Genomic DNA, 25874 nt, shown 5'->3' on the forward strand with positions numbered 1-25874 from the left:
TAGGCAAGGATAGTTTTAAGCATACAGAGAAAGATTTTTGCAAGTCTTTGATGCTAGTTTGTTTTTCTATATATATATTTAGCAAACAGTAGAGAAATCTGGACCATAGTGCATTAGAAATTCAAAATAGGTGTTTATAAAATGTATTTAAGGAACTTTTGTAGTGCATTAGACTCTGACTGGTTCCCTTCCAGTCCTCTGAAACTGAACAATGTTTACAGCCACCAAGAAAAAAGAGGAAGAAGAGTCTTAATGTCAGTAAGGTGTTGGTATTTTTAAAAATTATTTAACTACAGTGGTGAGGAAATTTTTCATTGTTTCTCTTTTTAGTTGCGAGGGAGTGAAAATTACATCTTTAAACAGTGTATTTTCTTATTTTGGAATCTTGGAAACAAACTTATTTAAAAACTAATCATTTGCAACTCACTTCTTGTAAAGAGTCTAGTGGGGATGAGGACTCCAGACTGCACATGTCGGACTGTGCACCTGATACCTGAACTAGCAAGAAGCACTGCAGAACAATTAGCAGAACTGGTAGTTTACAAAAATAAATAACTTTAGGTTAGTTCATATTTTAGGGAAGTCTCAAAAAGTAAATATTGCTATCAATTGCTAATAGAGGAAATGGATTGTACCGTACATACATAGCAGGATAAATTCTCAGACAAACTTGTATTTTAAAGGAATTTAATCTGACCTTGAAATTATGTATTTGAAGTTGGGTTACACTGGTGTCAGACGGGAGCTGTAAGTAGGCTTCTGCACTCTCCACTGAGGTTTGTCTCTGTGGTGTTTTCCAGGCAGGCAAGAACTTCCTCTGCTCTTCTCCGGAGGCTTTCAGATGCAAAGCAGCTCTGAAACAGAAGCTGGGCAGGTATATTAGTGTGGGAGTTTGACCTGTGCTAATAAACCTGCTGAGAGGGAGAAAGTTGTACTGAAACATTAAACATTGCATCCTACAGCAGGAGATGTCCATATCTTTTTCAGGAGAGTGCTCTGAGAGAGCAGATTTAACTCTAAGACTAATCTTGGCTTGACTATACTTGTCTCATTCCCAAGAAATATGTACAGCTTTGAAATACGTCAATTAAGCCTGTCACTTCCTTTTACAACATCCATCCATCCATACATATATATACATATATTCTTCACCCTCCCCTCTATACCCCTCTCCAGCTATAGGGGTCAGGTTTCCAAACTGATGAGGAAAAAAATATGTATTAGCTTTACTTCTTTGATGATCTCATAACCTGGACTGTTTGTGTTGCAGTCTATTAAACTCATATTTTCACGTAGCAAGACAGGGAAGTTACCATTGGTCAAGTGATCACAACAGTCCTGTGTATAATTTTAGATGCTGTGGCCAGTGCTTTTATTTTGAGGTAGAACATTGTGCCCTTCATAGGCCTTCATCTATAAAACTTACCACTGCCAGCTCTCCTTCGCTTAACTTCAGGCTCTGAAAAAAGGAATTGGAAACCAGACACTCTAAATGAACATCAGCTGACCCCAAACCATTCTAAAACAATCACTCTTGGAACATGTAAGCTCACATTACTGTAATTAAGACTGTACATTTGTCTAGCTGTGATTTCCGTAACAGGACCGTGGTTCTGAAGTTTTTTTGCTGTGCCCTTTGGCATCCTGGACAAATCATTGTTCCATGAACTGTACTGAACTTGACTTCTTAAATTCAGTGCACTGGGAGTTTGAGGAAAGAACAGTGCCTTCATGACATAGTTGGAGTCCTTAGATACACTTAGTGGCACAAGTACAGTTGGCTACTTGGGTTTTAGGGGTTACAGTTGCTTTTCAGGAACTCTTTTGCCCTAGCTCTTTAGTGTGAAGAAAATAAGGGATTTAAGGGTTAGACATTCTTAATGAGGGCTAGATTAATCATAATTATCTTATGGCTCAGGGAATGACATTCTGCACACACATGTTGTGTGTTTGGTTTGATTGCCAAACTCAAACCAAAGTTTGAGTAGGTTTTTCTCTACTTTTAAGCTGAAATTCCTCACAGGACATCCTTAAAACATCCTGCTGCTGGCATCAGAGGATCTCCTGCAAATTTCCAAAAGATAAATTGGGTTTTGCTTCTTCACTGAGGTAGCACATAACAGTGCTAACCTGGGAAGGAAACAAAGCTTGTGACTGATAGCTGGAGATGGGTGAACAGCTCTTTTAGTTATTCTCATCAGCTGAGAAACCTGGCCCCTACAGCTCTAGAGCAGCATAGAGGGGAGGGTGAAGAACAGAATCTTTATTGCTCAGGAATTGAAAGAGAAATCCACCTTCTCTGTCATCGGGTATTTGCAAAGAAACTCCCTTCCCACAAGCAGTGTTCCTGCATTTTGGTCTAAGAAACTGAAGCTCATAATCATGCAATATGGAGCAAATACCTGGTTGCTAGCTACTGGTACCCAAACCAAAGGGAGAGGATGCTGTTGCATGAGGCTTTGACAGGGCCTTACTGTGGACATAGTTGATGAGAGAGCATCTTCTGCCTTTGGCCCAGTGAATGAGTAGGCATGGATTTCTGAGAAGCCCTTGGGCTGCTTACTGGATCTGCTCCGCAAAACGATGCATTACAAATTGGTGTCAGTTGTAGTACTGAGCATCATCTGGAAATGCTGAGCAACTCCCACTGTCACTGACATTAAACGGTCTGAGGGGCATTCACTGCCTCCAAAGGATCAAGCTCTTTGAGTGTTTGGATCAAGTTCAGCAAGCTTTATGCTCATGAAGTAGCACCATTCCAATCAGTAGGACTCTGACATGAGTTAGATAAGGGGGAATTAATCCTCTGTGGCTTACTTTCTTTATTTGCAACAGTGGATAATGGCTGTATCTCCTTGGTCCCACATCTCTAAGAGTGCTTCGATATCCTTATCCTAAATGTATAGAGTGCAATGCCAGGAGTAACCATTAGATTATCTCCGAAGACCTTTCTTGTATCACGGACAATTACATTACCCATGTAATGCAGCTCAAGAGCTTGCACTGGGAAAAAACATAATTCACGCTGGGCTAAAACTTTTGTTCCAAAAAACCATCGAGTCTTGAAGATGTTAAGGGGCAGAGAAACCACTCTCTCCTCTGGTTGCTTGGCTCCAGTGGTTAATCACTGTCACTGCTGAATTTGTCTTCATCTTCCAACTGTTGGCTTTCTTTGTGCCTTTTTTCAATAGACTAAAGACCTCTTTGGCACCTAGCATTTTCTAATGGTGAAGTAATTTCATACTGTAATCCCATCACCCTTTTGCTGTCTTTTGTGAGACAAATCATGCTCCCTCATTGCATGGCTTTTTTCCCCGCCTTCTACTTCTCAGGCCACTCCACACAAAGAAAAACCTAAATGGTTGTGATGTTTCTTTGTACCCAGTCCAGCTGTGCAACATTGTTTTTAAAACAGGGACAGCTGAAGGGCAGGTCGTTTTCCAGTCTGTCTCACCAGCCTGCGTACAAGAAGATCATCTCCCCACTTTGATACTTGTCTGATTTTGCAGTCCAAGACTGCTGTTTGCTCTAGCATTGCTCTGGGAGTTCATGCTGAATTACTTGTCGTCTTCTAGCTTTTCGCTCCTCCACGGTTACAACTTTCCAGGAAATGGGATGTCCTCTTGGGGTTCTTGTATAGCTTTCTTTTGTTTCAGTACGAGTATGTTCCCGCTGGGATATTTGCATGTGCAGTTGTTTTTCTTCAAGATACAAAGCATTATAATATATTTCAAATCATCATCAGATATCACAGAGCAAACACTTCAGTTTGCATTTTCCACATAGAGAAAATGTTTGTAAAAGGGTAAGGACAAAAATGAATGGAAAAAAAAATGCTACTATCTTTACTACCACAATGTATTCTTCATATCTGGGGTTGGAAAATGCAGAGAAAACTTACATTTTTCTCTCTTGAACAAGAAATAAGCTTAGCAAATCACATAGTGTCTCTCAGGAATGCAACTCAACTGTGTATGTAGAAAATTGTCTGACAGCAGACAGAATATATACAATCTGCAGATCAGGACACTGATAAATTGAATCAATATTCCTAATCTGAATAAATGGTATGCATCTTTCTTTTCCCTGCAAATTTGGCTGTACAATCCCTTTTTCATGCACTCTAGGTCAGAAGAGGGAAAGGTACAGGATTTCTCAATGCCATAAATATAATATGGTGGTTGAAAACCAAAGCGAAGCTGTGTAAGACAGTAGGCTGGAAAATCAACAAGGGCTAGAAATGGAAAGTAAGATTGAAGGTAACGCTTAGCCACAAAATTATCCTTAGCAGCTTTAGAATAGTATGCAGTTAAATAAACACACATACACACTAGCAAAGCTGACTTTGTAAAGTGCCTTGCTCTCACTTTTAACAGCAGATGATTGCTATTTACTGTAGGGTAGTGAACCACAGGAAGCTGGCCTTTTTTAGCCCTCTTGCCCTAGAAAAGCACCGTCTGGAGGCAACTCAATATAAACCTCCTTCCTTCCCTTCCCAACGCCAGCTCCCCACCACCCCCCAGCTGTGGTTTTTTTTTCCTGACTGTCTATCTGAGCATCTACAATTCAGACAACTGAGGATCATTGCCAGCTATGGCGTGGTTTTTGTTGGTGATGCTGAGTCTTTGTGTTTTGTACAAGAGCCAGGGAGAGTGATGATGCAAGCCCGCCTGACCTGGGCTGCCAGAAGTACAAAAACTTTGATTTGCAATGGGAACCTACCCACTGTCAGCCCCTTGGTAGAAGATGAATGATGAAGCAATTTGCAGCCTCAGAAAGTTTAGGATATCACAAACACCTTTAGCCAGTTTCTGACTGTGCAAGTGGTAGTTGCTTGATGAGATGAGTTATGCTATTTCAGCGCTGCGGAGCAGAATTACCAATAGGTGTTGATGCTTGCCATAACTATGTTTTATGTGAAGGGAGATGTAAATCTTGTGTCTGGGTATCCTGTGCATACAGAAACATGGACAATGAGGAGCTGAGATCAGTAGTGCAGGCCAAGATCCCTTTTATCCTGAAGAGACTGACTTTGGAATTAATTTGAAAGTGAAGGAAACAAAAGGCATGACTGAAGAAGAGCTGTTTTACTAGAACAACCATTCAAACATGTACTTTATATTTGGCTGGGGAAACATGATTGCAGACTGTATATTCAGCATGGCTTGAGCTATGCTGGTTCACTTGGCTTGTCCCAGTGATTTTTGGCTATGATACTCCACTTTGCATTTGCAGCAGCCTAGTGATATAAGTCAGTAGCAGCAATAAGTTGTTAAATTGTGGTTGCTGTTAATAATGATCCTGTGCTCTTTCAAAGGGTTGTAAATCAGCTTAGATGATTGCGGTCTTTTTTTAATCTCTTCAGCTAGATTGCTGTTCCATCTCTAGCACTGTAAAATTTAACTGGGAGCTACAAACTATTGTTTCAACAGTTTTTTGTTAATGTCGTTGGAGTGCTTTCCTAGCCTGGTCAAAGCAGTTTGTTCCTAAAAACTCTTATTTAAAGATGAAGCTAAAAGATGCTGATCAAAAATGGATAAAATTTCTTTCAGAATCAGTGAATCCAGTGAAGGATATATTTTTGGTCTATTGAAGCTGTCTATAGATTCAAGTTGAATTCAGTTAATCTTTGGAGTCCTAAAATAGAAGATTACTTTAGGGAGTTGGACCTTTTCATTTTGATACAAGAAAACTGAGTTAAAAAAACAAAAAGAAGAAAGCTGCAAGAAGAACAAACTCACTGTCCTTCTTAGCACTGAGTGAGCTGCTTTAGTCAAAACGCTGGTAACCCTGATTTCTCTAGCTTGGCCACAGTTTTTAATTCCAGCCACGGGACTTTAGAAAAACCTATTAGACTGAACTTCTCAGTGGATTTGCACGAATACACACAATCTCCTAGCGAAGGGTGAGAGCAGGTGTTTGGAAAGGCAGAGTAGGGGATGAAACAGCAGGTCTGTGGCTATCTCATCAGGCTGAACATTAACTGATCTGGGGTCATCTTCCTCTTCCTGTCCCTTGGAAGACCTCATAAGTTTTGCTTTCATTCTGGTGTCCAAACAGAAAGTATCTGAAGCCGTTAAAATTTTTCAAGGTGGAAAGATAGTCCTCCCAGCCGCCTATAGTTAAGAGTTGAATTTTGGCAGAGGGACTGGATTTGCTCTCGGTGGGTCACTGACTGGCATTTTCCTCAGTGTAGATGAGAGCCTGAAATGCCACATCACACATCAAGAGATGGAGCACTGTTCAGAGAGTGCGTCTCTGTGCTGCTGAGAGCACAGGATAGCCCTGAGGCAGGTCCGTTGACTTGCAGAGGTCCTTGGAGAAAGAGACTCTGAGCTGCAGCCCTTCAAAACACTGCACTGCAGAGCTCAGTGTGCACCGACCCACACAATTAGATATGCTCAGTGCAGGAGGGGGGCTGTCACAGCCTGCTACTATGACCAGGCTACTCACAGTACCTGACATTGCTAATTTAAAGATAGCTTGATGTGTCTCCATTGATTTCAATCACAGTAGTGACTTTCTTTCCATGGATACAGCAACCTGTAGATACACTAATTGATTACCCATATTTTTGGTTAGTATGCATCACCTCTTGGCTTTTATTGCTTCTTCTTTAAGAAGAACTTAAATATTCAAGGGCAGGTAAAATCCATATATATTTGTCAGTCAAATAAGAAGAAAATTTCTAAACCTTGTATTTGGATTTTATATTAGATAATGCAGAAATCAGGTGGATCTGACCAGTGCTTCAGGTCTGAGCTTCTAAATCTTTCCGGAAGCTTGAGGCTAAGGCTGAGGAACCTCTATAGCCTAAGAGCACTCACTCATGGATCACATTCAGAATTTCAGTATTCCCAGGATTCAACAATCTTATTATGGCTTTCATGTTTGATCACTGGATTTTCCATCATCAGAACCAAGATTTTTCTTCATAAATTAATTCTGAGCAAATTGGCAGCATCTATCCCACCTCATTCAACTCAGGAGTACTACAAGGATGTTGTGAAGTTATGCAGGGAAAAAATTAGAAGGGCCAAAGCCTAACTAGAACTTAATCTGGCGACTGCTGTAAAAGACAACAAAAAAATGTTTCTATAAATACATTAGCAACAAAAGGAGGGCTAAGGAGAATCTTCATCCTTTACTGAATGCAAGGGGAAACATAGTGACAAAGGATGAGGAAGAAAGGCTGAGGTACTTAATGCCTTCTTTGCCTCAGTCTTTAATAGTAAGACCAGTTGTCCTCTGGTTACCCAGCTCCGAGCTGGAAGATAGGGATGGGGAGCAGAAGGAAGCCCCCACAATCCAAGGGGAAATGGTTAGTGACCTGCTACAGCACTTAGACACCCACAAGTCTATGGGACTGGATAGGATCCTCCCAAGGGTACTGAGGGAGCTGGCAGAAGTGCTCACCAAGCCAGTTTCCACCATTTACCAGCAGTCCTGGCTAACCAGGGAGGTCCCAGTAGACTGGAGGTTAGCAAATGTGACACCCATCTTCAAGAAGGGCCGGAGGGAGGATCTGGGGACCTACAGGCCTGTCAGCCTGACCTCAGTGCCAGGGAAGATTATGGAGCAGATCATCTTGAGTGCCATCACGCAGCGTGTACAGAACAACCAAGGGATCAGGCCCAGTCAGCATGGGTTTATGAAAGGCAGGTCCTGCTTAACTAACCTGATCTCCTTCTACGACAAAGTGACCCACTTAGCGGCCATGGATGTTGTCTACTTAGACAGTAGTAAAGCCTTTGACACCGTTTCCCACAGCATTCTCCTGGAGAAACTGGCTGCTCATGGCTTGGATGGGAGTATGTTTCAATGGGTAAAAAACTGGCTGGATGACCAGGCCCAAAGGGTTGTGGTGAATGGAGTTAAAACCAGTTGGCGGCCAGTCACAAGTGGTGTTCCCCAGGGCTCAGTATTGGGGCCAGTTTTGCTTAATATCTTTATCGATGATCTGTATTAGGGGATCGAGTGCTCCCTCAGTAAGTTTGCAGACGACACCAAGTTGGGCAGATGTGCTGATCTTCTTGAGGGAAGGAAGGCTCTGCAGAGGCATCTGGACAGGCTGGATCGATGGGACGAGGACAGTTCTATGCAGTTCAACAAGGCCAAGTGCTGAGTCCTGCCCTTGGGTCACAACAACCCCAGGCAACGCTACAGGCTTGGGGACGAGTGGCTGGAAAGTTCCCCCTCAGAAAAGGACCTGGGGGTGTTGATCGACAGCTGGCTGAATATGAGCCAGCAGTGTGCCCAGGTGGCCAATGGCATCCTGGCCTGTATCAGAAACAGTGTGGCCAGCAGGAGTAGGGAGGTGATTGTACCTTTGTAGTTGGCACTGGTGAGGCCACACCTCGAATACTGTGTTCAGTGTTGGGCCCCTCACTACAAGAAGGACATTGAGGTGCTGGAGCGTGTCCAGAGAAGGGAAATGAAGCTGGTGAGGGGTCTGGAACACAAGTCTTATGAGGAGCGGTTGAGAGAACTGGGGTTGTTCAGTCTGGAGAAGAGGAGGCTGATGGGAAACCTTCTTGCTTTCTACAAGTACCTGAAAAGGAGGTTGCAGAGAGGTGGGTGTTGGTCTCTTCTCCCACGTAACAGGACAAGAGGAAATGGCCTCAAGTTGCACCAGGGGAGGTTTAGATTGGATATTAGGAAAAACTTCTTCAGGGAAAGTGTTGTCAGACATTGGAACAGGCTGCCCAGGGAGGTGGTTGAGTCACCATCCCTGGAGGTATTTAAAGGACGTGTGTATGAGGTGCTTAGGGACATGGTTGAGTGGTGGGCTTCACAGTGTTAGATTTATGGTTGGACTTGATGATCTTAAAGGTCTTTTCAAATGTAAACATTTCTATGATTCGTTCTTTGCAATATTGCAGGGAGTGTTACAGCTTCGTTCTGTCCCATAATGAGAGTGTTTGGTGGGAAACACCAAACAGGATTTTATGCAGGTGTACTCCTAGAGTTGATTTTATTTTATTGGATCTCATCCTCTTTATCTCTCCTGAGCTTTAGCTGGGCTTTAGCCATTAAATTTTATTGGCTTCAAAAATTCATAGCTGTGCAGCTCACTGGCAAGGAACAGAAGTTATTGCAATGGCTTTAATAGGAGTATATTTTTTCATCCTTAGTTTTATGTAGGTTTCATTTATAGTTTCTTTTAAAATGCCATTCTTAAAACATGAAGAGGTCTGATTATTCTGCTGAGAATGGTGCACACTGGAGATATGTGTCAATAATTGGTATTATATTGTATTTAACAAACTGAGAAATATTAACAATTTGAGGATTTGAATCCAAAGCTATTTGGAATCCTGTCCAGCAGTATTTTTAGGGAAAAGCTTATCCACTAGTAAAAGGGAACAATCTCATTACATTTCTCAAAGATCCAAGCAAATGACGTTTGGGTTTTTTTAAGGAGAAAAGTGATTGGAGGGAGAGAACAAGTGGCATTTGTTCATCACTATGGTATTTTTTGACTAATAAAGAGTATGATATCAGCAGTATGGTCCTTTGAGTGCTGACATGAGCACACATGGGGAATATCTGAGAGGTGAGGCAGGTCCTTCAAGGTGCTAAGGAAATCCTGGGAAATAAGTGTCTTTAAATCCTGCCTCCAGCAGTGAGCTCCTAATACTGAGTGGAGCCATGCAAACCCCACTTGTTCTCAGCTACAGAATCTAGTGGTACCACGCAGCTGGACTTTTGCCTCCCGTGAGAGGCAACATCAGAGAGAGGACTCTGACAAGATGCTGGAAAGGGCAGGGGCTGGAGAGAAAGCAGCTGCTGCCCGTTTGCAGGAGGGTGCTGCTCTCGATGGCAGCACCACCACCTCTTCAGGACTCTGCATCACCCCATCCTCTACTGGCAGAGAAGAATAATTCATTGACACCTGATTAAGCTCCATGTGGAAGCGGTTTGGTTTTGCCATGGCTGGTGTTATGAAGTCCTGATGGCCCTCTGCTGACTTTGGCAAGCCACAGGGACTGCTGGGTTGCACTTTGTTCCCCCTTTTGTATGGGCCATGTTTCTTAGCTCAGGCACAGTACCACACAGGGCCAATCTGCACTGTGTCTTTGCTCATTTGAAATCCAGGGCACTGGGTAGTATGGTATAGAGAAGGCACTCTTGAATTTTTCAAGGCTTTTTAGCTCTGGCTGACCATACAGCAAGAGGGACTTGGGATGGTTCCAGCAAAGCCACTCTTTCCAGTGGTCCCAATGACAATAAGGTAATGCTGTGCAGGACCTCTTTGGGTCTTACAAAACCAGGTGAGGTCTGACAGGGTTTGCTAGCCCTGTTTTTGGGCTATGGCCAAGTACTCCCCTGCTTCTCTTGGCCATGGAAGTGCGCATGCTGTGCAGCACCTGAGCTGATAGATTTTGCTGAAGCTAAGCTGCCTCTGCATTTAGCCATAATATGTGTATCTGCAGCTGCATCATGACTGATTTACAACTTGGATAAAATGGCTTCAGGCAGCTGAGAGACAACTGTTGAGATTCAGATCCGCTTTTCATGCTATTTCACTTTCAAAACAGAATGTGAGGAATGCAAGGAATGCAGAGAGATGACATCTTAAAAAAGCTAGTTTCGTTTTCAGGCTCCAAGGAGGTTGACACCTGTAGTGTGAGGGAGCTATGTAGTGCAGCTTTTCAAATAGTAGTTGGACACTTGGCCTTCTGTGTCATTTACAAGACTGAGCGTGTGTGTGTTTGACAGACAATGGGGCAGTTCTCCACTGCTTGCTTTCAGCAGCTGCAGAGCTGGCAAAAGTGAACTCCAGTGGTCTTGGTCCTTGGATCCTGTCACCTTCTTCGTTAGACTCCAATTTCACAACGTACCAGCACCAGAGGCTGAGCCACTTGAAAGAATCCATGACTCCCTGTCCTGTGTGCTGGTTCCCACCCTCGCCCCATGACTCCCTGTCCCCTCAGTTTGCTGAGGGTGGCTGTTTGTGAGGACAAGTAATAAACAGTATCTGTCAACTGGCTTTGAAACAGTCCTCTTAATAATAAATAAATAAAAATTCCTTCTCTGTTGGGGATTGAAAAAAGTGCAATTATGTCTGTGTTACTGCTTAAGAAAATACATGTGGAACCTCATCCTTAATTAAATAAATGCTATGATTAAAGCAAATGCTGAGACAGGCAAACAGACAATTCTTGCATTTTCCGATGTATTGAAAAAAATGTAATTTCTTTTTTCAGCATTGCTTGAGAAACCCATCAGCAAAAGACGAGACAGTGAAGCTGTACAGAAGGCCAAGATCCTTTACGCATCCTGCATGAATGAGAGTAAGTGGCCTGATTTGAGGGGGACATATATGTGTAACTTGCGTTTATAAAGGCAGGTTTTTCTTCTCTCCACTGAGCTCTGTGAAGCTTTGTGCAGATCCGCAGATTTCACTGATTTGGATTCAACTGAATGCAGAGAGTCTTCTACACACTTCTGAAGTTGGCTATCGAGATGTACAACAAGGCACAAGAAGTCAGTTTTACAGAGACCTCTGCTTGTCAGGGAACTGTGAAGGGATATTTATCTGTGCAAAAGGATGCCAAAACTGTGCCCCGGGGGTGTGGGGATAGTGCCTGGTAAATCAGAGAAGCCCTCTGATGAAATTCTCATACTGACACTTTCAAGAGCCTGTTGCTCAGCACCTCCGACCTTTCTCTAAATACATTTAATCAAAACACTTCCACGGGGCTGGGTATAGACAGCCATGGACTCCTTAGCTTTGAGTTATCTGGATGTCAAGCAAGCTTGGATGTGGAGCCCTATAGCCACGTTTGTGGAGTGCTTTTCCTGAGCTTGTAAATGTTGCTGTAAGATGATGGTACACTTGCTTGGGACACATCACTACCTTTATGTGGCTGCACGGGTCAAAGATGAATTGGGAGGGAGTGGACTTTGTCCTTCAAAGTGCCCATTGTCCTTCTGACTCTTTCAGACTTTATTTCCTGAGCAGTTTTCCTCCAGCATGGCTTGAGACTGACTGTCAGCAATTGAGACAGCCTGCCCTGCAGCCTCAGTGCCGAGATGTTGACCCCTCTAGCTTTGATTATGTACAATAACCCCCTCTCAGAACCAGTGACGTTTCTATGCTAGTTCCTAAGTGAGGAATGTTTTTTTAATTGACTTAATTCCAGGCTTTGCCTTTTTGAAAGGCACTGATTTGCCTCTCTTATTCTTGATGCAGATAAACTGGGTTGGACTCCTGGGCTTCTGTGCTCAAAGGCAGAGCAGAGGCTTTGGGTTTCATCTATTGTGTTTCGTCTTGCTTAGAAATCGATCAACGCTGATAAATCTTTGTGTCTCGTGTGGCTGCTGCTGCATTTGAATTGTCTGGAATGTAATTGTTGTCACACTTTGACGTTTCAGATAAAATAGAAAAAGCCGACGTGAAACCCCTGTTAAGTATACTGAGGCATTCACCTTTCCGCTGGCCTGTGCTGGAATCCAACATTGGACCTGAGGGGCTGTGGTCAGAAAGGAGGTTTAGCTTAGTACAAGCCTTGGCAACTCTTCGTGGTCAATACAGTAACTCTGTCTTCATCCGTTTATATGTGGCTGCTGATGACAAAATCTCCAATCGGTATATCCTGAAGGTACAATATAGCGTATCTGATAGGTTACTTTGCATGGTATTTTTGGTCTCATTTTTTTAAAAACATGTTTACATGCCAGGTGTTTACACCTGATTATTGTTGCTATTATTTACTGACTTACAGATGTACATAGGTGCCAGTTTATGGGAATGTAGAAGCCACTAGGAACCACATGCTATTGAAAAATATTTCTGTACAGGATATTTTCTCCTTTCAAATGGCAAAAAAAGGTAAAATATGTTCCCAGCGGACCAATGTCCAGGGTCTATGTGCATGAAAATGAGAGAAGTGGATATCTAGCCCTGGGTTGCATGAAGAACGTTTTTTATCTATGAAGATGAAGAATGGTGCATCAATAGCAGATATTTTGAACTTGAGCTATTTTTCTTGTGATGGAAACACATTATCCTGTGCTTATACAGCACCTGACAACACAGATGTATGCCAAACACTTCTAAAACTGAAATACAGAATTTACCTTTTTACTGAAATGCTATTGCTTTTGGACCAAAACATTACCAGTTTGTTAACAGTGCATGGCATTACACAACAATTTAGAATAGTGAGAAAAAGACCCAAGAAATGTTGCCTCACTGTAGTCTGAGAAAACTCCAGAGAGAATTGTAACTATTACTGTGAGATGTCACCGTGGCAAGCCTGAGCGCCTGGGCCAAATGCATTGTTGTTGTTAAAGAAGTAGAGATGAGCAGCCAGAGCAGACCAGCCCTCCACCGCTACAAGAAAATAGTTTATGAAGGCAAGAGAGAAGTGGCAAAGAAGAAAGTTATGATGGCATTCATCACAGCAAAACAGGATCTATGATCCTTACGTTGCTAGAACCTTGGCTAGCTGTAGGAATGTAGCCAAGAATACATTGCGTTTGGGGATCAAACAACAGTTAACTAACTGTGGTGGTACTGGAGTGGATGCGGATTCTGAGTCAGTTCTTTAAAATGTCTTTTAACTGAGGCATTTAACTGGTATGAAATTGAAGGGTAACTTTTCCCCATCTCTAGGACATTTTCCTGAAGTCAAGAGCAAGATCAACAGTTTGCTGTATTAAAGATGTCATTCTGATAAGATGCTGTTCAGATCCTGTCAGCATTGCTTCATCTGGAGATTTGTTTAAAAGAACTGAAACAGTAGAATCAGGAGAGATATTTAGGTATTTCCTGTCATAATATTTCAGTCCAAGTCACCTGTCAGTGAAGGGCTGGGCAGTTATATCCTTATTGCTGGTCTCTTGGAAATGAATTACACCTAGCAGTGTTGTCACTCCATATGCTTAGTGGTACCTAAGAATTAGGTATCTAAGTAACTGAAGCACTACTTGCTATGAATAACATATTCCTTAGGGTATTCTGTTGCTGTTAATTTGCTTAAGAACTTGATCTGCAAAATGCATCAGGCAGTATTCTACTCTGTCTGTGTTTTAACAAATTCCCAGGGGTGCAGATGTACTATGGAGTATTTCAATCTGCTTGTGAAAAGGGCTCTATTGCAAAATTCCTTTTGTTCAGCATTGCAAAATCGTGAACGGATCAGAAAAAAAGTAGAAACTCCAAATAAAACTTTGTTCAGCATTCAACATGATCTTTTTTTCTTCTGGAGGTCTGAAGAAGTTGGTTAACTTTTTTGTTTATTCCTCATATTTGTGCTTTCTTGGTTTCAGTGGGTTGTCAAATCTAACAGTTAAGCCAGGAAAATTTGGATGAGCATTTCATGCAACAGTCACATAATTGAAATAGACCAAATCATCTGAAGTTAATTATTACCAGGACACACATATGCAAAGCGTGAGAGTGTATTCTTTTTGCTTCAATATGCTGAAAAAAGAAGGTGATACTGTTTTTCAAAGAATCAGAGTTGCACTGAGCATCACAGCCACTCTCCTTTTAGCGGATGATTTGTTTTATTTTGTTTATGGTATATTTTAAAGGTTGAGAACATCAGTCAGTAGAGGAAAAGATGACATTTATTCATTAATTTGAGATTCTAGTTGTATTTATTTAGGTAAGTTTTATAAACGTAGAAAATGTGAAATATAAATGGTATAGGATTTAGATTAAAAAAGACTTATGTGAAATTGTATGAATAAATACAACCTTTCTTCACTAGACTTATCTTTTAAAAAACAAATACAGCATCAAAATAATAATTTTAGAACACCGAAACTGTTGTTCCTGTTCCCATCAGTATCTTACGCAGAGTATGGAAGCTGCTTGAATTATGTTTTCAGCTTTGGCTTCCATACCCTAACCTAACCTGATTGTGTTGAAGTGTTTTGGGAAATCTCAGTTTCTGGTAATAATTTTAAGATACCTGCTGAGCAGTGATTTTTGCCTGGTTAGGAACTTGAAACAGTATGCAAATACTCCCATGTAGTCATTTCACTCAAAAGACTAAGTGCAGATCTCAATGAATTTTCAGGACTGGTTTAGAAATTACCTTGAGGACCTCATTCCAATATTAGGATGACTATAGACCAACAAATTTGATCCATGTTTAGATCAAAAAGATAAGTGAAAGTCAAAGATCCACCTGGATCTACCAGACATCTTTAGCTAATGTACTGGAGGTATAACAATTTCCCATGCATGCATGCAATCATTTCTGTGGCTGGTATCCAGCTGTTTCAGTATATCTGTTCAAAAAGCCAAGTACAGCACTCAGTGCCTGTCTAGGGTGAAGCTCAAAAGTGTAACCTCAGTTTCAGTCAAAGAAGGTTAACGATGCTTTCCAGACACACAGCAGCTAACATGCTCCAGCACCTAATGGGCATTTGGTCCATACACTACACTAGTGTTTGTCTCACACTGACTCTTGTGCCCCTGAAATATGTATAGCATGAATGGTCATCAGCACAAACTGTTTGATCCTGTAGGCCCAGTCCTATTGCATTACCTACTCACTAATGGAGCCATCAACACATAAATCACGCGGGTGATTCTCTGCTGTAGTAGGTGGCTCAGATATTGGAAAGAGCATCTGAGACTCCCCAGATCACAGTAATGATGTGACTTAGGTAATGTCTGTCAGCACAGCATAGCATTTTTCTGTTGTTCTGAAATCCTGTGAAACTCAGGCTGGTGCAGTGTATTATGTATTAGATATTTACACACATCTACCATAATTGCCAGAAAAACATGAACTCTTCCGAGGTTGCTTATAGGACTACCTTTGCATTCTGATTAATTTACCTATTAAATGCTTTTTCTTGATATTTTTAAGCTCGATCAAGCAAGCCTCTCTCTTGCATCTCGAGAGGATTACCTAGAAAACACCACAGAAGCTAAATCTGTAAGTATTACTAACTGGAACTCAGAGTGACCATTCTTCCCCTCAGTTTTTTTTCATTGTTGGTTTTGTTTTGTTGAGCTCCAAATTGAGAAAGTGTTGTAGCTTGATTGGATTTAGATTTTCAGGATATCTTCCATCAGAAAACACCACCACTATAAGCCTCACTACCACAAATACTGGCAGTTTCTCAAATGAAGATTTTTGTAAGATTTGGGGCCCCTCCTGCTTTTCTTCCCCCTTAGAAGGGGCCTCTAGAGTTCATTTAGTCCAACCCTTCTGCTCAAGCAGGGTCAGCTACAGCAGATTGCCCAGGACAATTTCCAGTCAGGTTTTGAATATCTTCACAGATGAAGAAGACTCCACAACCTCTCTGGGCAACCTGTGCCATGCACCCAGTGAAAAGATGTTTTCTTGTGTTCAGATGAAATTTCATGTTTCAGTTTGTGCCGTTGCTTGTCCTGTCACTGGGCAGCACTGAAAACAGTCTGGCTCTCTGACTTCCTTATTCTCCCCCCATCAGGCTTCTTTATTCTACCCCTATCAGGTATTTATACATGGGGATGAGATTCCCGTGAGCCTTCTCTTCTCTAGGCTGAGCAGTCTTAGCTCTCTCAGCCTTTCTGTGCATGAAGGATGCTCTGATTCCTTAATCAGCTTTGTTGCCCTATGCTGGACCCACTTCAGTACAGCCATGTCTCTTTTGTACTAGAGGACCATGAACTGGACCCAGCACTCAGCTGTGGCCATACCAGTGCTGAGTAGAGGGGAAGGATCACCTCCCTTGACCTGCTGGCAACAATCTGCCTAATGCAGCCCAGGGTGTTCTTAGCCACCTTTGCTGCAAGGGCCTATTGCTGGTTCATGTTCAACTTGGTATACACCAGGACATCCAGGGCTTTTTTTGCAAAGCTGCTTCTTAGTCAGTCAGCCATCAGCCGGTGCTCTTTCCTGGGGTTATTTCTCCCCAGATGCAGGACTTGGCACTTCCCCATGTTGAACTTAATGAGATGCCTGTTGGCCCATTTCTTGAGTCTGTCAAGGTCCCTTTGAACAGCAGCACAAAAATCTGATGCATCAGTCACTCCTCCCAGTTTTGTACTGTCTGCAAACATGCTGAAGGTGCACTCTGTCCCAGCATCCAGGTCATTAATGAAAATGTTGAGCAGTATCGGCCTCACTGTCAGCCTCTGGGGTATACTACTAGTGACTGGCCTCCAAATGGACTTTGTGCTGCTCATCACAACCCTCTGGGCCTGGTGATTCAGCTCGTTTTCAGTCCACCTCACTGTGCATTTCTCTAACCCATACTTTTTCAGCTTGTATCTGAGGATGTTAAGGAAGGCAATACTGAAAACCTTAGTAATGTCGTGGTGAACAACAACTGCTCTCCCCTCATCCACCAACCTATTTATGTAATTGTAGAAGGTTAGCAGGTTGGTTAAGTATGATTTCTCCTTCATAAATCCATGCTCATTACTCCTGTTCACCTTGTCCTTCATGTATTTGGAAATAGTTTCCAGGAGGATTTTCTCCATCACCTTCCCAGGGACTGATACGAAGCTGACCAACCTGTAGTTCCCTGGATCTTCATTCTTGCATTCCTTGAAGATAGGGGGGATACTTTCTCTCTTCCAGTTCTTAGGAACCTCTCCCAATGGCTATGACCTTCCAAAGATTATTGGGAGTGGCCTTGCCATGGGGTCAGCCAGTTCTGTCAGTACTCATGAATGCAACCTATCATACCCCCTGGATTTACTTATGTCCTCTTAGCTTCCTAATGTGGTCCTCTTCCACTGAGGATAAGCCCTTCTTGCTCCAGATTTCCCCTCTGGTCTCAGGGGCCTCTGATTCCTGAAGGCTAGTCTTACCGGTAAAGACTGGAACAAAGCTGGCATTGAGTATCTTGGCCTTTTCAGTGTCATTTGTCACCCTGCCCGATTTAGCAGCAGGCCCATGTTCTCCCTAGTCTTTCTTTTGCTGTTATGTACTTGTAGAGTCTGTTGGTCTTCACATCCCTTGCCAGATTCAACTTCAGGTTGGCCTTGGCTTTCCTAACTGTATCCCTGCAAGACTGGTCAGTAACTCTATACTCCTGGGTCACCTGTCCCTGCTTCTACCTATTATACACTTCCTTCTGATGTTTGAGTTCACTTAGGAGCTCCTTGTACACCCATGCAGGCCTCCTATCACCTGTACTTGATTTCCTACTTGTCAGGATGGACCTTTCTTGAGCTTGGAGGAGCTCAGGCAGAGCTCCATGCATTCCTGCCAGTCTCTCACATAAAGGGCAACTCCCCCTCCTCACCTTCCCAGCCTGTCCTTCCTAAAAATCCTGTATCCATCCATTTCAGCACTCCAGTTTTGCAAGTTACCCCACTATATTTCTGTGATCCCAGTGAGGTCATAGCCATGTAACTGCACACAGACTTCTAACTCCTGTTTGTTCCCCATGCTGTGTGCATTAGTGTAAAGGTATTTCCAAGGGACATCCAGTCATGCTGGTTCCCCAGTATGGCCATGAGAGCTTTCCCTATAAGGCTAACCTGCAGGCACGTCCTTCTTTACATACCTACCCTCAAAGGGGTTCCATTTCAGCTCTGTTTTGTTGATTGCTATGTCCCCTCTTTTCCAATCACCCTGAGCCCTTGGCTTGCCTACCTGATCCTCACCTTCCTTAGTTATTTTTTGAGGAATCACTCCCTCCCCCATTGTTTCTAGTTTAAAGCTTTCCCTACCACGTTGGCCGGCCTGTTCGCAAAGATACTCTTGCCCTGTTTAGTCAAATGGATCCCATCTCTTCCGAGCAGCTGTGAATTCTCAAAGAGGGCCCCATGATCGTAGAAACCAGATCTCTGCTGCTGATGCCAGCTGCGCAAGCAGATGTTAACCCACAGGATCCATCAAGTCCTCCTCAGGTCCTTGCCTCACACCAGCAGGACCAGGGAGAACACCACCTGGGCCCCATGCCCTTGACCTCTGTCCCCATAGCCCTGTAGTCATGCTTGATACTTCCCAGGTCACCCCTGGCAATAGCAATGGTGCCTACCAGGAAAAGCAGCAGGGATAGTAGTCAGAAGGCTGGACAAGCCTCAGTAGCCTCTCCACAACATCCTGAATGCAAGAGCCCCAGCAAGCAGTACACCTCCCCAGATGATAAATCAGGTTGGCAGATGGGGACATCCATCCCCTCTGGTAGTGAGTCTCTTACCACTGTTGCTTGCTGCTTCATTCTAGTGGTTCTGAGGGGCTCAGGCTCAGCCACAGGAGATGCTCCAGTTGATAGTTCTCCTGGGTCCTCACCAGCTACAAGGGCAGTGGACTTCCAGCCTTCATCGCGATGGGAGTTTCCGCTTTCCAGCTTCATAGGCCCAGTCTCCTTCTGCTCTTCTGCTGCAGTTGAAAGTCCAGGCTTTTGAAGCTACAGGGTCTCAGGGAAGGTCTAGTTGATCTTTCTCATCTCCTCTGAGGCTGTGTGGTCTGCTGACCTCTCACAGCCCTTTCACTTGGCAGCGCAGCTCCTCAGCAGCTGCACTCCTCCTGCTTGCTAGAAGACCACGTCCCCCAGACTTAGTGAGAGGCCTCAGGCACTCCCTGCAGCCTGAGGCTTGCCGAACTGCATCCTTTCTTATGAAGCACCATCTGGGTCCAAGGTTCTGAGAACAAAGAGACAGTTACACCAGCAGTGCCTGAAGATCTTGTCCTGTGGCAGGTGACCACCATATCTAAGAATGGGTGCGCCGACATTTTCTGGCCTTTTCTTTGTGAACTGCTGCATCTGTTGGCAGCCTCTGGGAGCTGTGCTCTGGGCCTGGCTCTAATGTAGGCCTCTCACTGGCATGGGCTCAAAGGGTGCTTGACCCTCCCTAATCAGGAGTCAGCTGGAAGAGAGGCTGTGGGCACCCTTTGATCAAGCACAGCTAGCGGAGTTAGCAGCTGCTGGAGCTACCCTCACCTTAGCCTGTGCCTGACCTGGTGGCAGCCGGAGCCTTCATGACCCTCGGGGGGGTCGCAGGAGTTCCCAGATCATGGACAAAGTGCCCAGAAGCTCAAGAACATCTCACTGAAGTGGAGCCCAGAAGCTGCTCTGTCCATGGGCTGTGTTGGTGAGCTGCCCTCCGGGCCTGCCTCGGGCTTGATTAGGCCAGAAGGCTGAGCACATCTCAAGAGCCACTACAGGTTATTATCTTCAAATTACCCTGAATTTATGTAATGAAGGGAACAGGAGCTCCTCAACAGATTTCAAGTATTCATTTCCTCTTCTACCCCCTCTCTTTATGATTTCTCTGCCACAGCTTAGTTTCTTGCTGCTTTTCTGTGGACAGCGGTCATGAACCAATGATGTTCGTCAAAGGCTTTAATGTATGAGTATTTGACAATGGTACTGCCTTTTTCCCCCTCACTTGATGAAGGCTTGTGAGCAGTATCTAGCACATGGAGCCCAAAGCTCAAAGAAAACAACCCTTTGGATTGTCAGGGGGGACAAGGCATTGCTACTGATTTAGGTTTTACAGTTTTGCTTCCCTTTTGAGTTCCCTGAGAGGTTATGAAGATTTTTAGCCACATCTATCAGACTAGATGATACCAGGATCCAAAGAATTGTATCTACTAAAAGATAAATGTGGTAATACATTGGGATATATTTTTGCTTTTTTTGGACTGCGGGCCAGTAAGAGTTGATGACAAGCAACCTGATCCCTCCAAAACCTCTAAAAGATAATGCTGGGTGTGAAGTAGCACAGAAATGGCTACAGTATCATTACATACAGTGTATTTTGCTAACATTTGCATACACATTGAGACTAAAATGTGCTTTATTAGGATAGCCCGGGGAGAGCAGAGCATTGTAGCAGGTGCATGTGTGGCATTGCCATGGCAGGACTAGAGGAGAGAGCTCAGTGGAGCATCCTCTTATCTCCCTATCTTCTCAGCCACTAAGTTTGCACTTGTATACAAGTACTTTTTCAGTCCTACACTGATTACTGTATGAGTTGGTGTAAAATATTGGTGTATGCTCATACACATTGTCTAATCTGTAAGAGCTGTAAGTGTTGTCTGTCTAATCCAGAAGTGTCATTTGCATTTCCTGATATTTATGCTCTGTGAACCACAGCAGGTATCTCTGCCTGTTGTGCACAATATGTTTACAGTGTTATTTCTCCTTTTCTCCTTGATGACAGCAGGCATTCAATGTAAGAAAGGTACAACTTTGGTTGCTAGGGCATAAAAGTACAAAGTACTGTACTCCTTGCAATAGCTGGGCATTTCTGGCCCCACAGCTGCTACAGCTGTGCTCAAGTGCAAACCCAGTGGTCATTTCACTCTTTTTTTTTTTTTTTCTTTTTTCTTTTCTTTCCAGTACCGAGATGCCTTTTTGCAGTTCATGGTTGATACAGCAGTGCTTCTGGGCGCAAACGCTTCACGAGCCGAATCTGATATGAAGTCAGTTCTAAGACTGGAAGTTAAAGTAGCTGAGGTTGGTAATTTAATGCAGGATTGAAGCTAGCTAAAAAAAAAAAAAAAGTACAATCCTGTTTCAAAATGGAAAGCCATTATATCAACAGCCTTAGCAATAGTGATTTTTGGAAGTAGGAGGAAAGGAGCAGAACCTGATGAAGTAAGGATGAACGATCTTCCTCCCTTAGTTAATTGTTAAACTGATTATTTTATTCTTGGGGGGAAAAAACTTAGCCAAACACCCTTGGTCCTTTAAGTTGTTAATATTTCTTAATTTTGAGCTTGGGCAGAATTTGTGTCCCTGCTGTGCAGCTATGTTGTGAATACATTACCATCTATTCAAGAAGCAGACCAGGCTGATTCTCTGAGGAACAGTCTCAAAGCAGTGCAAGACTGAGGTGGGATATTGACGCTTGGTAGTGGGAGGGTGGTGATTAAAGTAGCACCACAGTTAGCTCCTGAGCTGCTTTCACTGGCTACCCTGGGAGAGGGGACAAGAAACTCTGTGAGTTTTCATTTAGGGGACCAACTGATCTTAGTAAAGCTAAGCAGACTTAAATCTGACACTTGGTTCTGACTGATTTACTTGGCAATATTTTTGCCCCTTTGTGCAGTTTAATTTATGTATTAGGACTGTTGCAGGCTTATCCCTGTTTCAGTATGGATACTGCAGGAAACCTGCTCCTGGCAGCTCGAAGTCCACTGTTGTTTCCACTTCTTCCAAAGTGAGAGAGAAGAGTTAGCCTCCACACTGGGAAACCAGCAAAAGTTAGGGCTACAAACCTGACACTGATTTGCAGAAGTGCCAGCTGAGCTGAGGATTTCTTCATATTGCCAAGGAAAGAAGATATCTTTTACACTACACCCACTGAAAAGTGGCTGTCCTGTTAACAGAGAAGCCTGTTGCACAGGACAGGTGATGCAGCAGAAAATTACTTTTTCCTAGGTTCTGTTGTTACCATCTACAGGAGGAAAGGCAGTGATGCTTCTTAATGGTGCTTGAATGTGCAGAATTGAGAGCCATCCACAACAGTAGTAAATCAGTATTTCCATCTCTCTGCTGAAAGAGGAGATGAAATTTTGCCAAACCTCTAAATAAAGACCAATATTTAGCTTTAATTACCTAGCCTGGATGGACTAATGAGCAGATACTTCGTTTTGACCCAGTAGACTCGAAAAACAGGAAACGTTTCTTCTGTTTATTGGTGATATGATAAGAAGATGCATTGCTACCTCTGGTAGCTTTAATGCTTTACTTAATGAATGTCTTACAGAGCTTTAATCCATGGAGTATATGGGTGAAGTTGCCATTTAAGATGACATAGATCATGTAACAGCCTTCAGGATCAGTAATGCATACCATTATGCAACAAGTCATACTTGCTCACGGTTACCTAATTTCCCTTTGGTATGAATAATCCTCCTAAAATATATCCAGATATTAGGCAGGAGTCCAGGGATGTGGATTGTTGCATGATCACTAATGAGCACAGTGAATTATATAAACATCTTACCTTGATTTCAAAGGAGATATAGTCCTGTTTGTTACTTGGGCTTTTACTGTATCCTGTGTTCCTCTATATTTGTTTTAAGTGAACGTACATAATGGAGAAGTTGTGTGCTCAGGAAGAGAGACAGCAAGAATAAAGAGAAGCTACTTTGGATATAGGAAGGAGTGGCATGCTTCAAGAGAGCTTGCAAGATTTCAAGCAGGTTTGAATTAGTGAAGGAAGAGGGAAAGTTCTGAGGGGAAGGGAGCAAACGGGTTCAAGAAGAGTTTAATGATTTGTCAGATAAATGAAATTTGCAGAAGGGGAGAAGAAAGTAATTTTTTTTTCTGTGTGGCTTGAGCAATAGTAAAACCGCAGACACTTACTGGAGAATTTTGGATGGAGAAATGCCAGCTGTCTGTTAGTCTGGCGTCGATCTCTGTCCTCTTTAAACTGCATTGTGTACAGGCTGTGGTATAGGATTTAGCTTAGAGTGGGGCTGGAATTGCCATCAGGAATTCTTGTTTCTCTTGAACACTGAGAAAATGTTGAGCTATATCCTGTACTTGTTTTGTTTTTCTATTATGAACTATACTGACATATTGGAATCTGAATGTCCCTTGTCAGTTATAAAAGGACTTGCTTTGTATTTAGGATTTCTTTTGCTATGTCCTTGGACTTTGACACTACAGAGGATCCTGAGGTCTGACTCCTCTGGTCACCCAGATGAAAGGCCTGGTTGGAGAATGCTTTAATTCATGTCTGGCCTATATAGCCAGGTTTCCTGCTATGGAAATCAGGGTGCTGGGGTAAAATGAGGAGAAACTTGTGTGTATCTATCTGGCTCTTCCTTCAGATGGAGTCAGGCCATAGCAAGAACACGTTCAAATCCAGGAGATGAGATGTGCTTCCAGCATACCTATCTCAGATTGGACCTTTTAAACCATATAGTTCGGAGCTGGCTTCTACCTGACATGATGGGATGAATAAGTATTAATGGTCTAGATGTGCTTTTATCTCTTATGAATCAACATGCATCTCCTTAGTATAATCAGAGCTAAAATTGGTCTAATATGTTCAAAGAAGACATGCAGCTCATTAAATTCCCCAGTAATGAGTTGAACTGACAAAGAACTGTGTTCCATTTCTGCTAGTTAAATGCCATCCTCAGAAAGGGAAGTTAATGCCATGAATGCTTGGAAAACAGGTGGTGAGATATTTCTGCACAGGGATTATGGTGGACAGTAATGATCTAAGAGCAGGTCCCTGCAAGATAATCCTTGTTTTGATGTTGTTTTGTTTTGGTTTTTTTTCCCCAGATCATGATTCCATATGAAAATCGAACAAGTGAGGTGATGTACAATAAAATGAACATATCGGAGCTTAGTGCCATGATTCCACAGGTTCGTTGGGGATAATTGCACAATTATTCTTTAAACATCTGACCTATATGATTAAATTGCCTTTAGTGCACAGGGCAGCATGTTAAAGGAATATCATTAGGAATGTGTGTACTCAATTACGATACCTGTTTTTTTAAATACAGTTACGACTTTACTGAGGTTTTAAAACACGTGTAATGACAAAATGCAATAGTTTCCAAATTTTTAATAAGTAAAGCTTTGAAACGATTAATCTCAAAGGTGTAACTTCTTTAATAAATCATCTCTCTTCATAACGGGCTTTAACCAGCCTTCTCTTTGTCATTGCAGTTTGACTGGCTGGGATACATCAAGAAGGTGATTGACACCAGACTCTATCCTGAGCTCAGTGATATAGGTCCTTCAGAAAATGTGATTGTCCGTGTTCCCCAGTACTTCAAAGATTTATTCAGGATACTAGAAAATGAAAGGAAAAAGTAAGGATCCTATGATGGTTTCACCCACACTTATGAGGGGACATCAAGTGCTGGGCTTTTCCTGTTTTTTTTAGGTGCTTCAGATATTCTTGGAATCAAGTCTGTAGGCAAAAGGTCCGTTTGGTTTTGTCTGAATGAGGATATAGATATTAGCTTGTGTGTAGCAGGAGAATTTGCAGTTTCAACACCTACCTTTTTTTACCGAAAACACAGGTTGCAGTAAAGCTGCTCTTTTCAGATGCATTCAGCATCTCTTACTTGTATAGGGTCTTGTATCTTGTGAAATCATTTACACCTGTAGAACATAGTTGTAAAATGCAGGTAGCTCAGATTAAACATCGTAGATGTTCTTTGCACAGGGCAGCAAGACATCTTTGGGCAGTGTGATGAAAAAGTGCATGTGAAAATGACATCCCATTTTGAAACATCATTATTGATGACACTAAGTGATTTCTGTAATAATTTGCTTTCTGCTGAGGTGTGCTTCTGAACTTTAAAAAAAATATTGTTAGGCTGTTGTCTCCAAAAATAATTCTTTGCTGATTGCACAGTATGGCCACAACTAAATTTACATTTCGGGAAAAAAAAGACTAATTCAGAAGCATTATTCTTATATTGTTGCTCTATGTCTCCAGTGATAGAATGCTTACATTAATTCATAGTACCTGTAAAAATTACACACAGATCAAAGAATAAGAAAAATAAAAATGATTGATCTGCCTACAGATCATCAAACATCCTTACTTTATAAAACTCAGACAAATATCGTTAGTGTGCCACCAGTTTTAATCTGCTGAAGAAAATCTAAATGGTTTGAGCTGTTCATGCTTTGTATCTCATAAAGTTAGTTACACCAGTGGGGATAAAGCAGTGATTTAGAGGATGCACGTGTAGCAAGACAACAGTGAATTAGTTATTCCCTGTGTACAAATACACTTACACACAAATATATTCTGTAACTACAGAGTAAATACCTGGAGACTTTTTCCATTAGGGTCTTATTCAGGGAAAATCTGAATGTTCAAGAGGAGTTAAGCCAGCCTGTGTGTCATGGCAGAGGGAGGCTGGAGTAATGACAAAAAAGAATGGCAACACCCGTCTTCAGCAAAGCTGGAGACCAGCTTCCTGATCCCCACAGGTTGGAGGGGTGGGCAAAAGCAGTGT

At 42.6% G+C, this 25874-nt stretch overlaps 1 protein-coding gene across 1 annotated transcript in view; it reads left to right on the top strand.

Moving 5' to 3' along the window:
* PHEX (phosphate regulating endopeptidase X-linked) overlaps positions 1 to 25874 on the top strand; it is a 109568-nt gene that overhangs the window by 14219 nt on the left and 69475 nt on the right. The window contains exons 4-9 of the mRNA XM_059815667.1: positions 11211 to 11297; positions 12382 to 12608; positions 15840 to 15908; positions 21265 to 21381; positions 24172 to 24255; positions 24565 to 24710. Coding sequence (XP_059671650.1) covers positions 11211 to 11297; positions 12382 to 12608; positions 15840 to 15908; positions 21265 to 21381; positions 24172 to 24255; positions 24565 to 24710 — 730 coding nt within the window. The remainder of the gene's footprint in view (positions 1 to 11210; positions 11298 to 12381; positions 12609 to 15839; positions 15909 to 21264; positions 21382 to 24171; positions 24256 to 24564; positions 24711 to 25874) is intronic.

This window comes from Gavia stellata, chromosome 1 (assembly GCF_030936135.1).
Source record: "Gavia stellata isolate bGavSte3 chromosome 1, bGavSte3.hap2, whole genome shotgun sequence".
Lineage (NCBI taxonomy): Eukaryota > Metazoa > Chordata > Aves > Gaviiformes > Gaviidae > Gavia > Gavia stellata.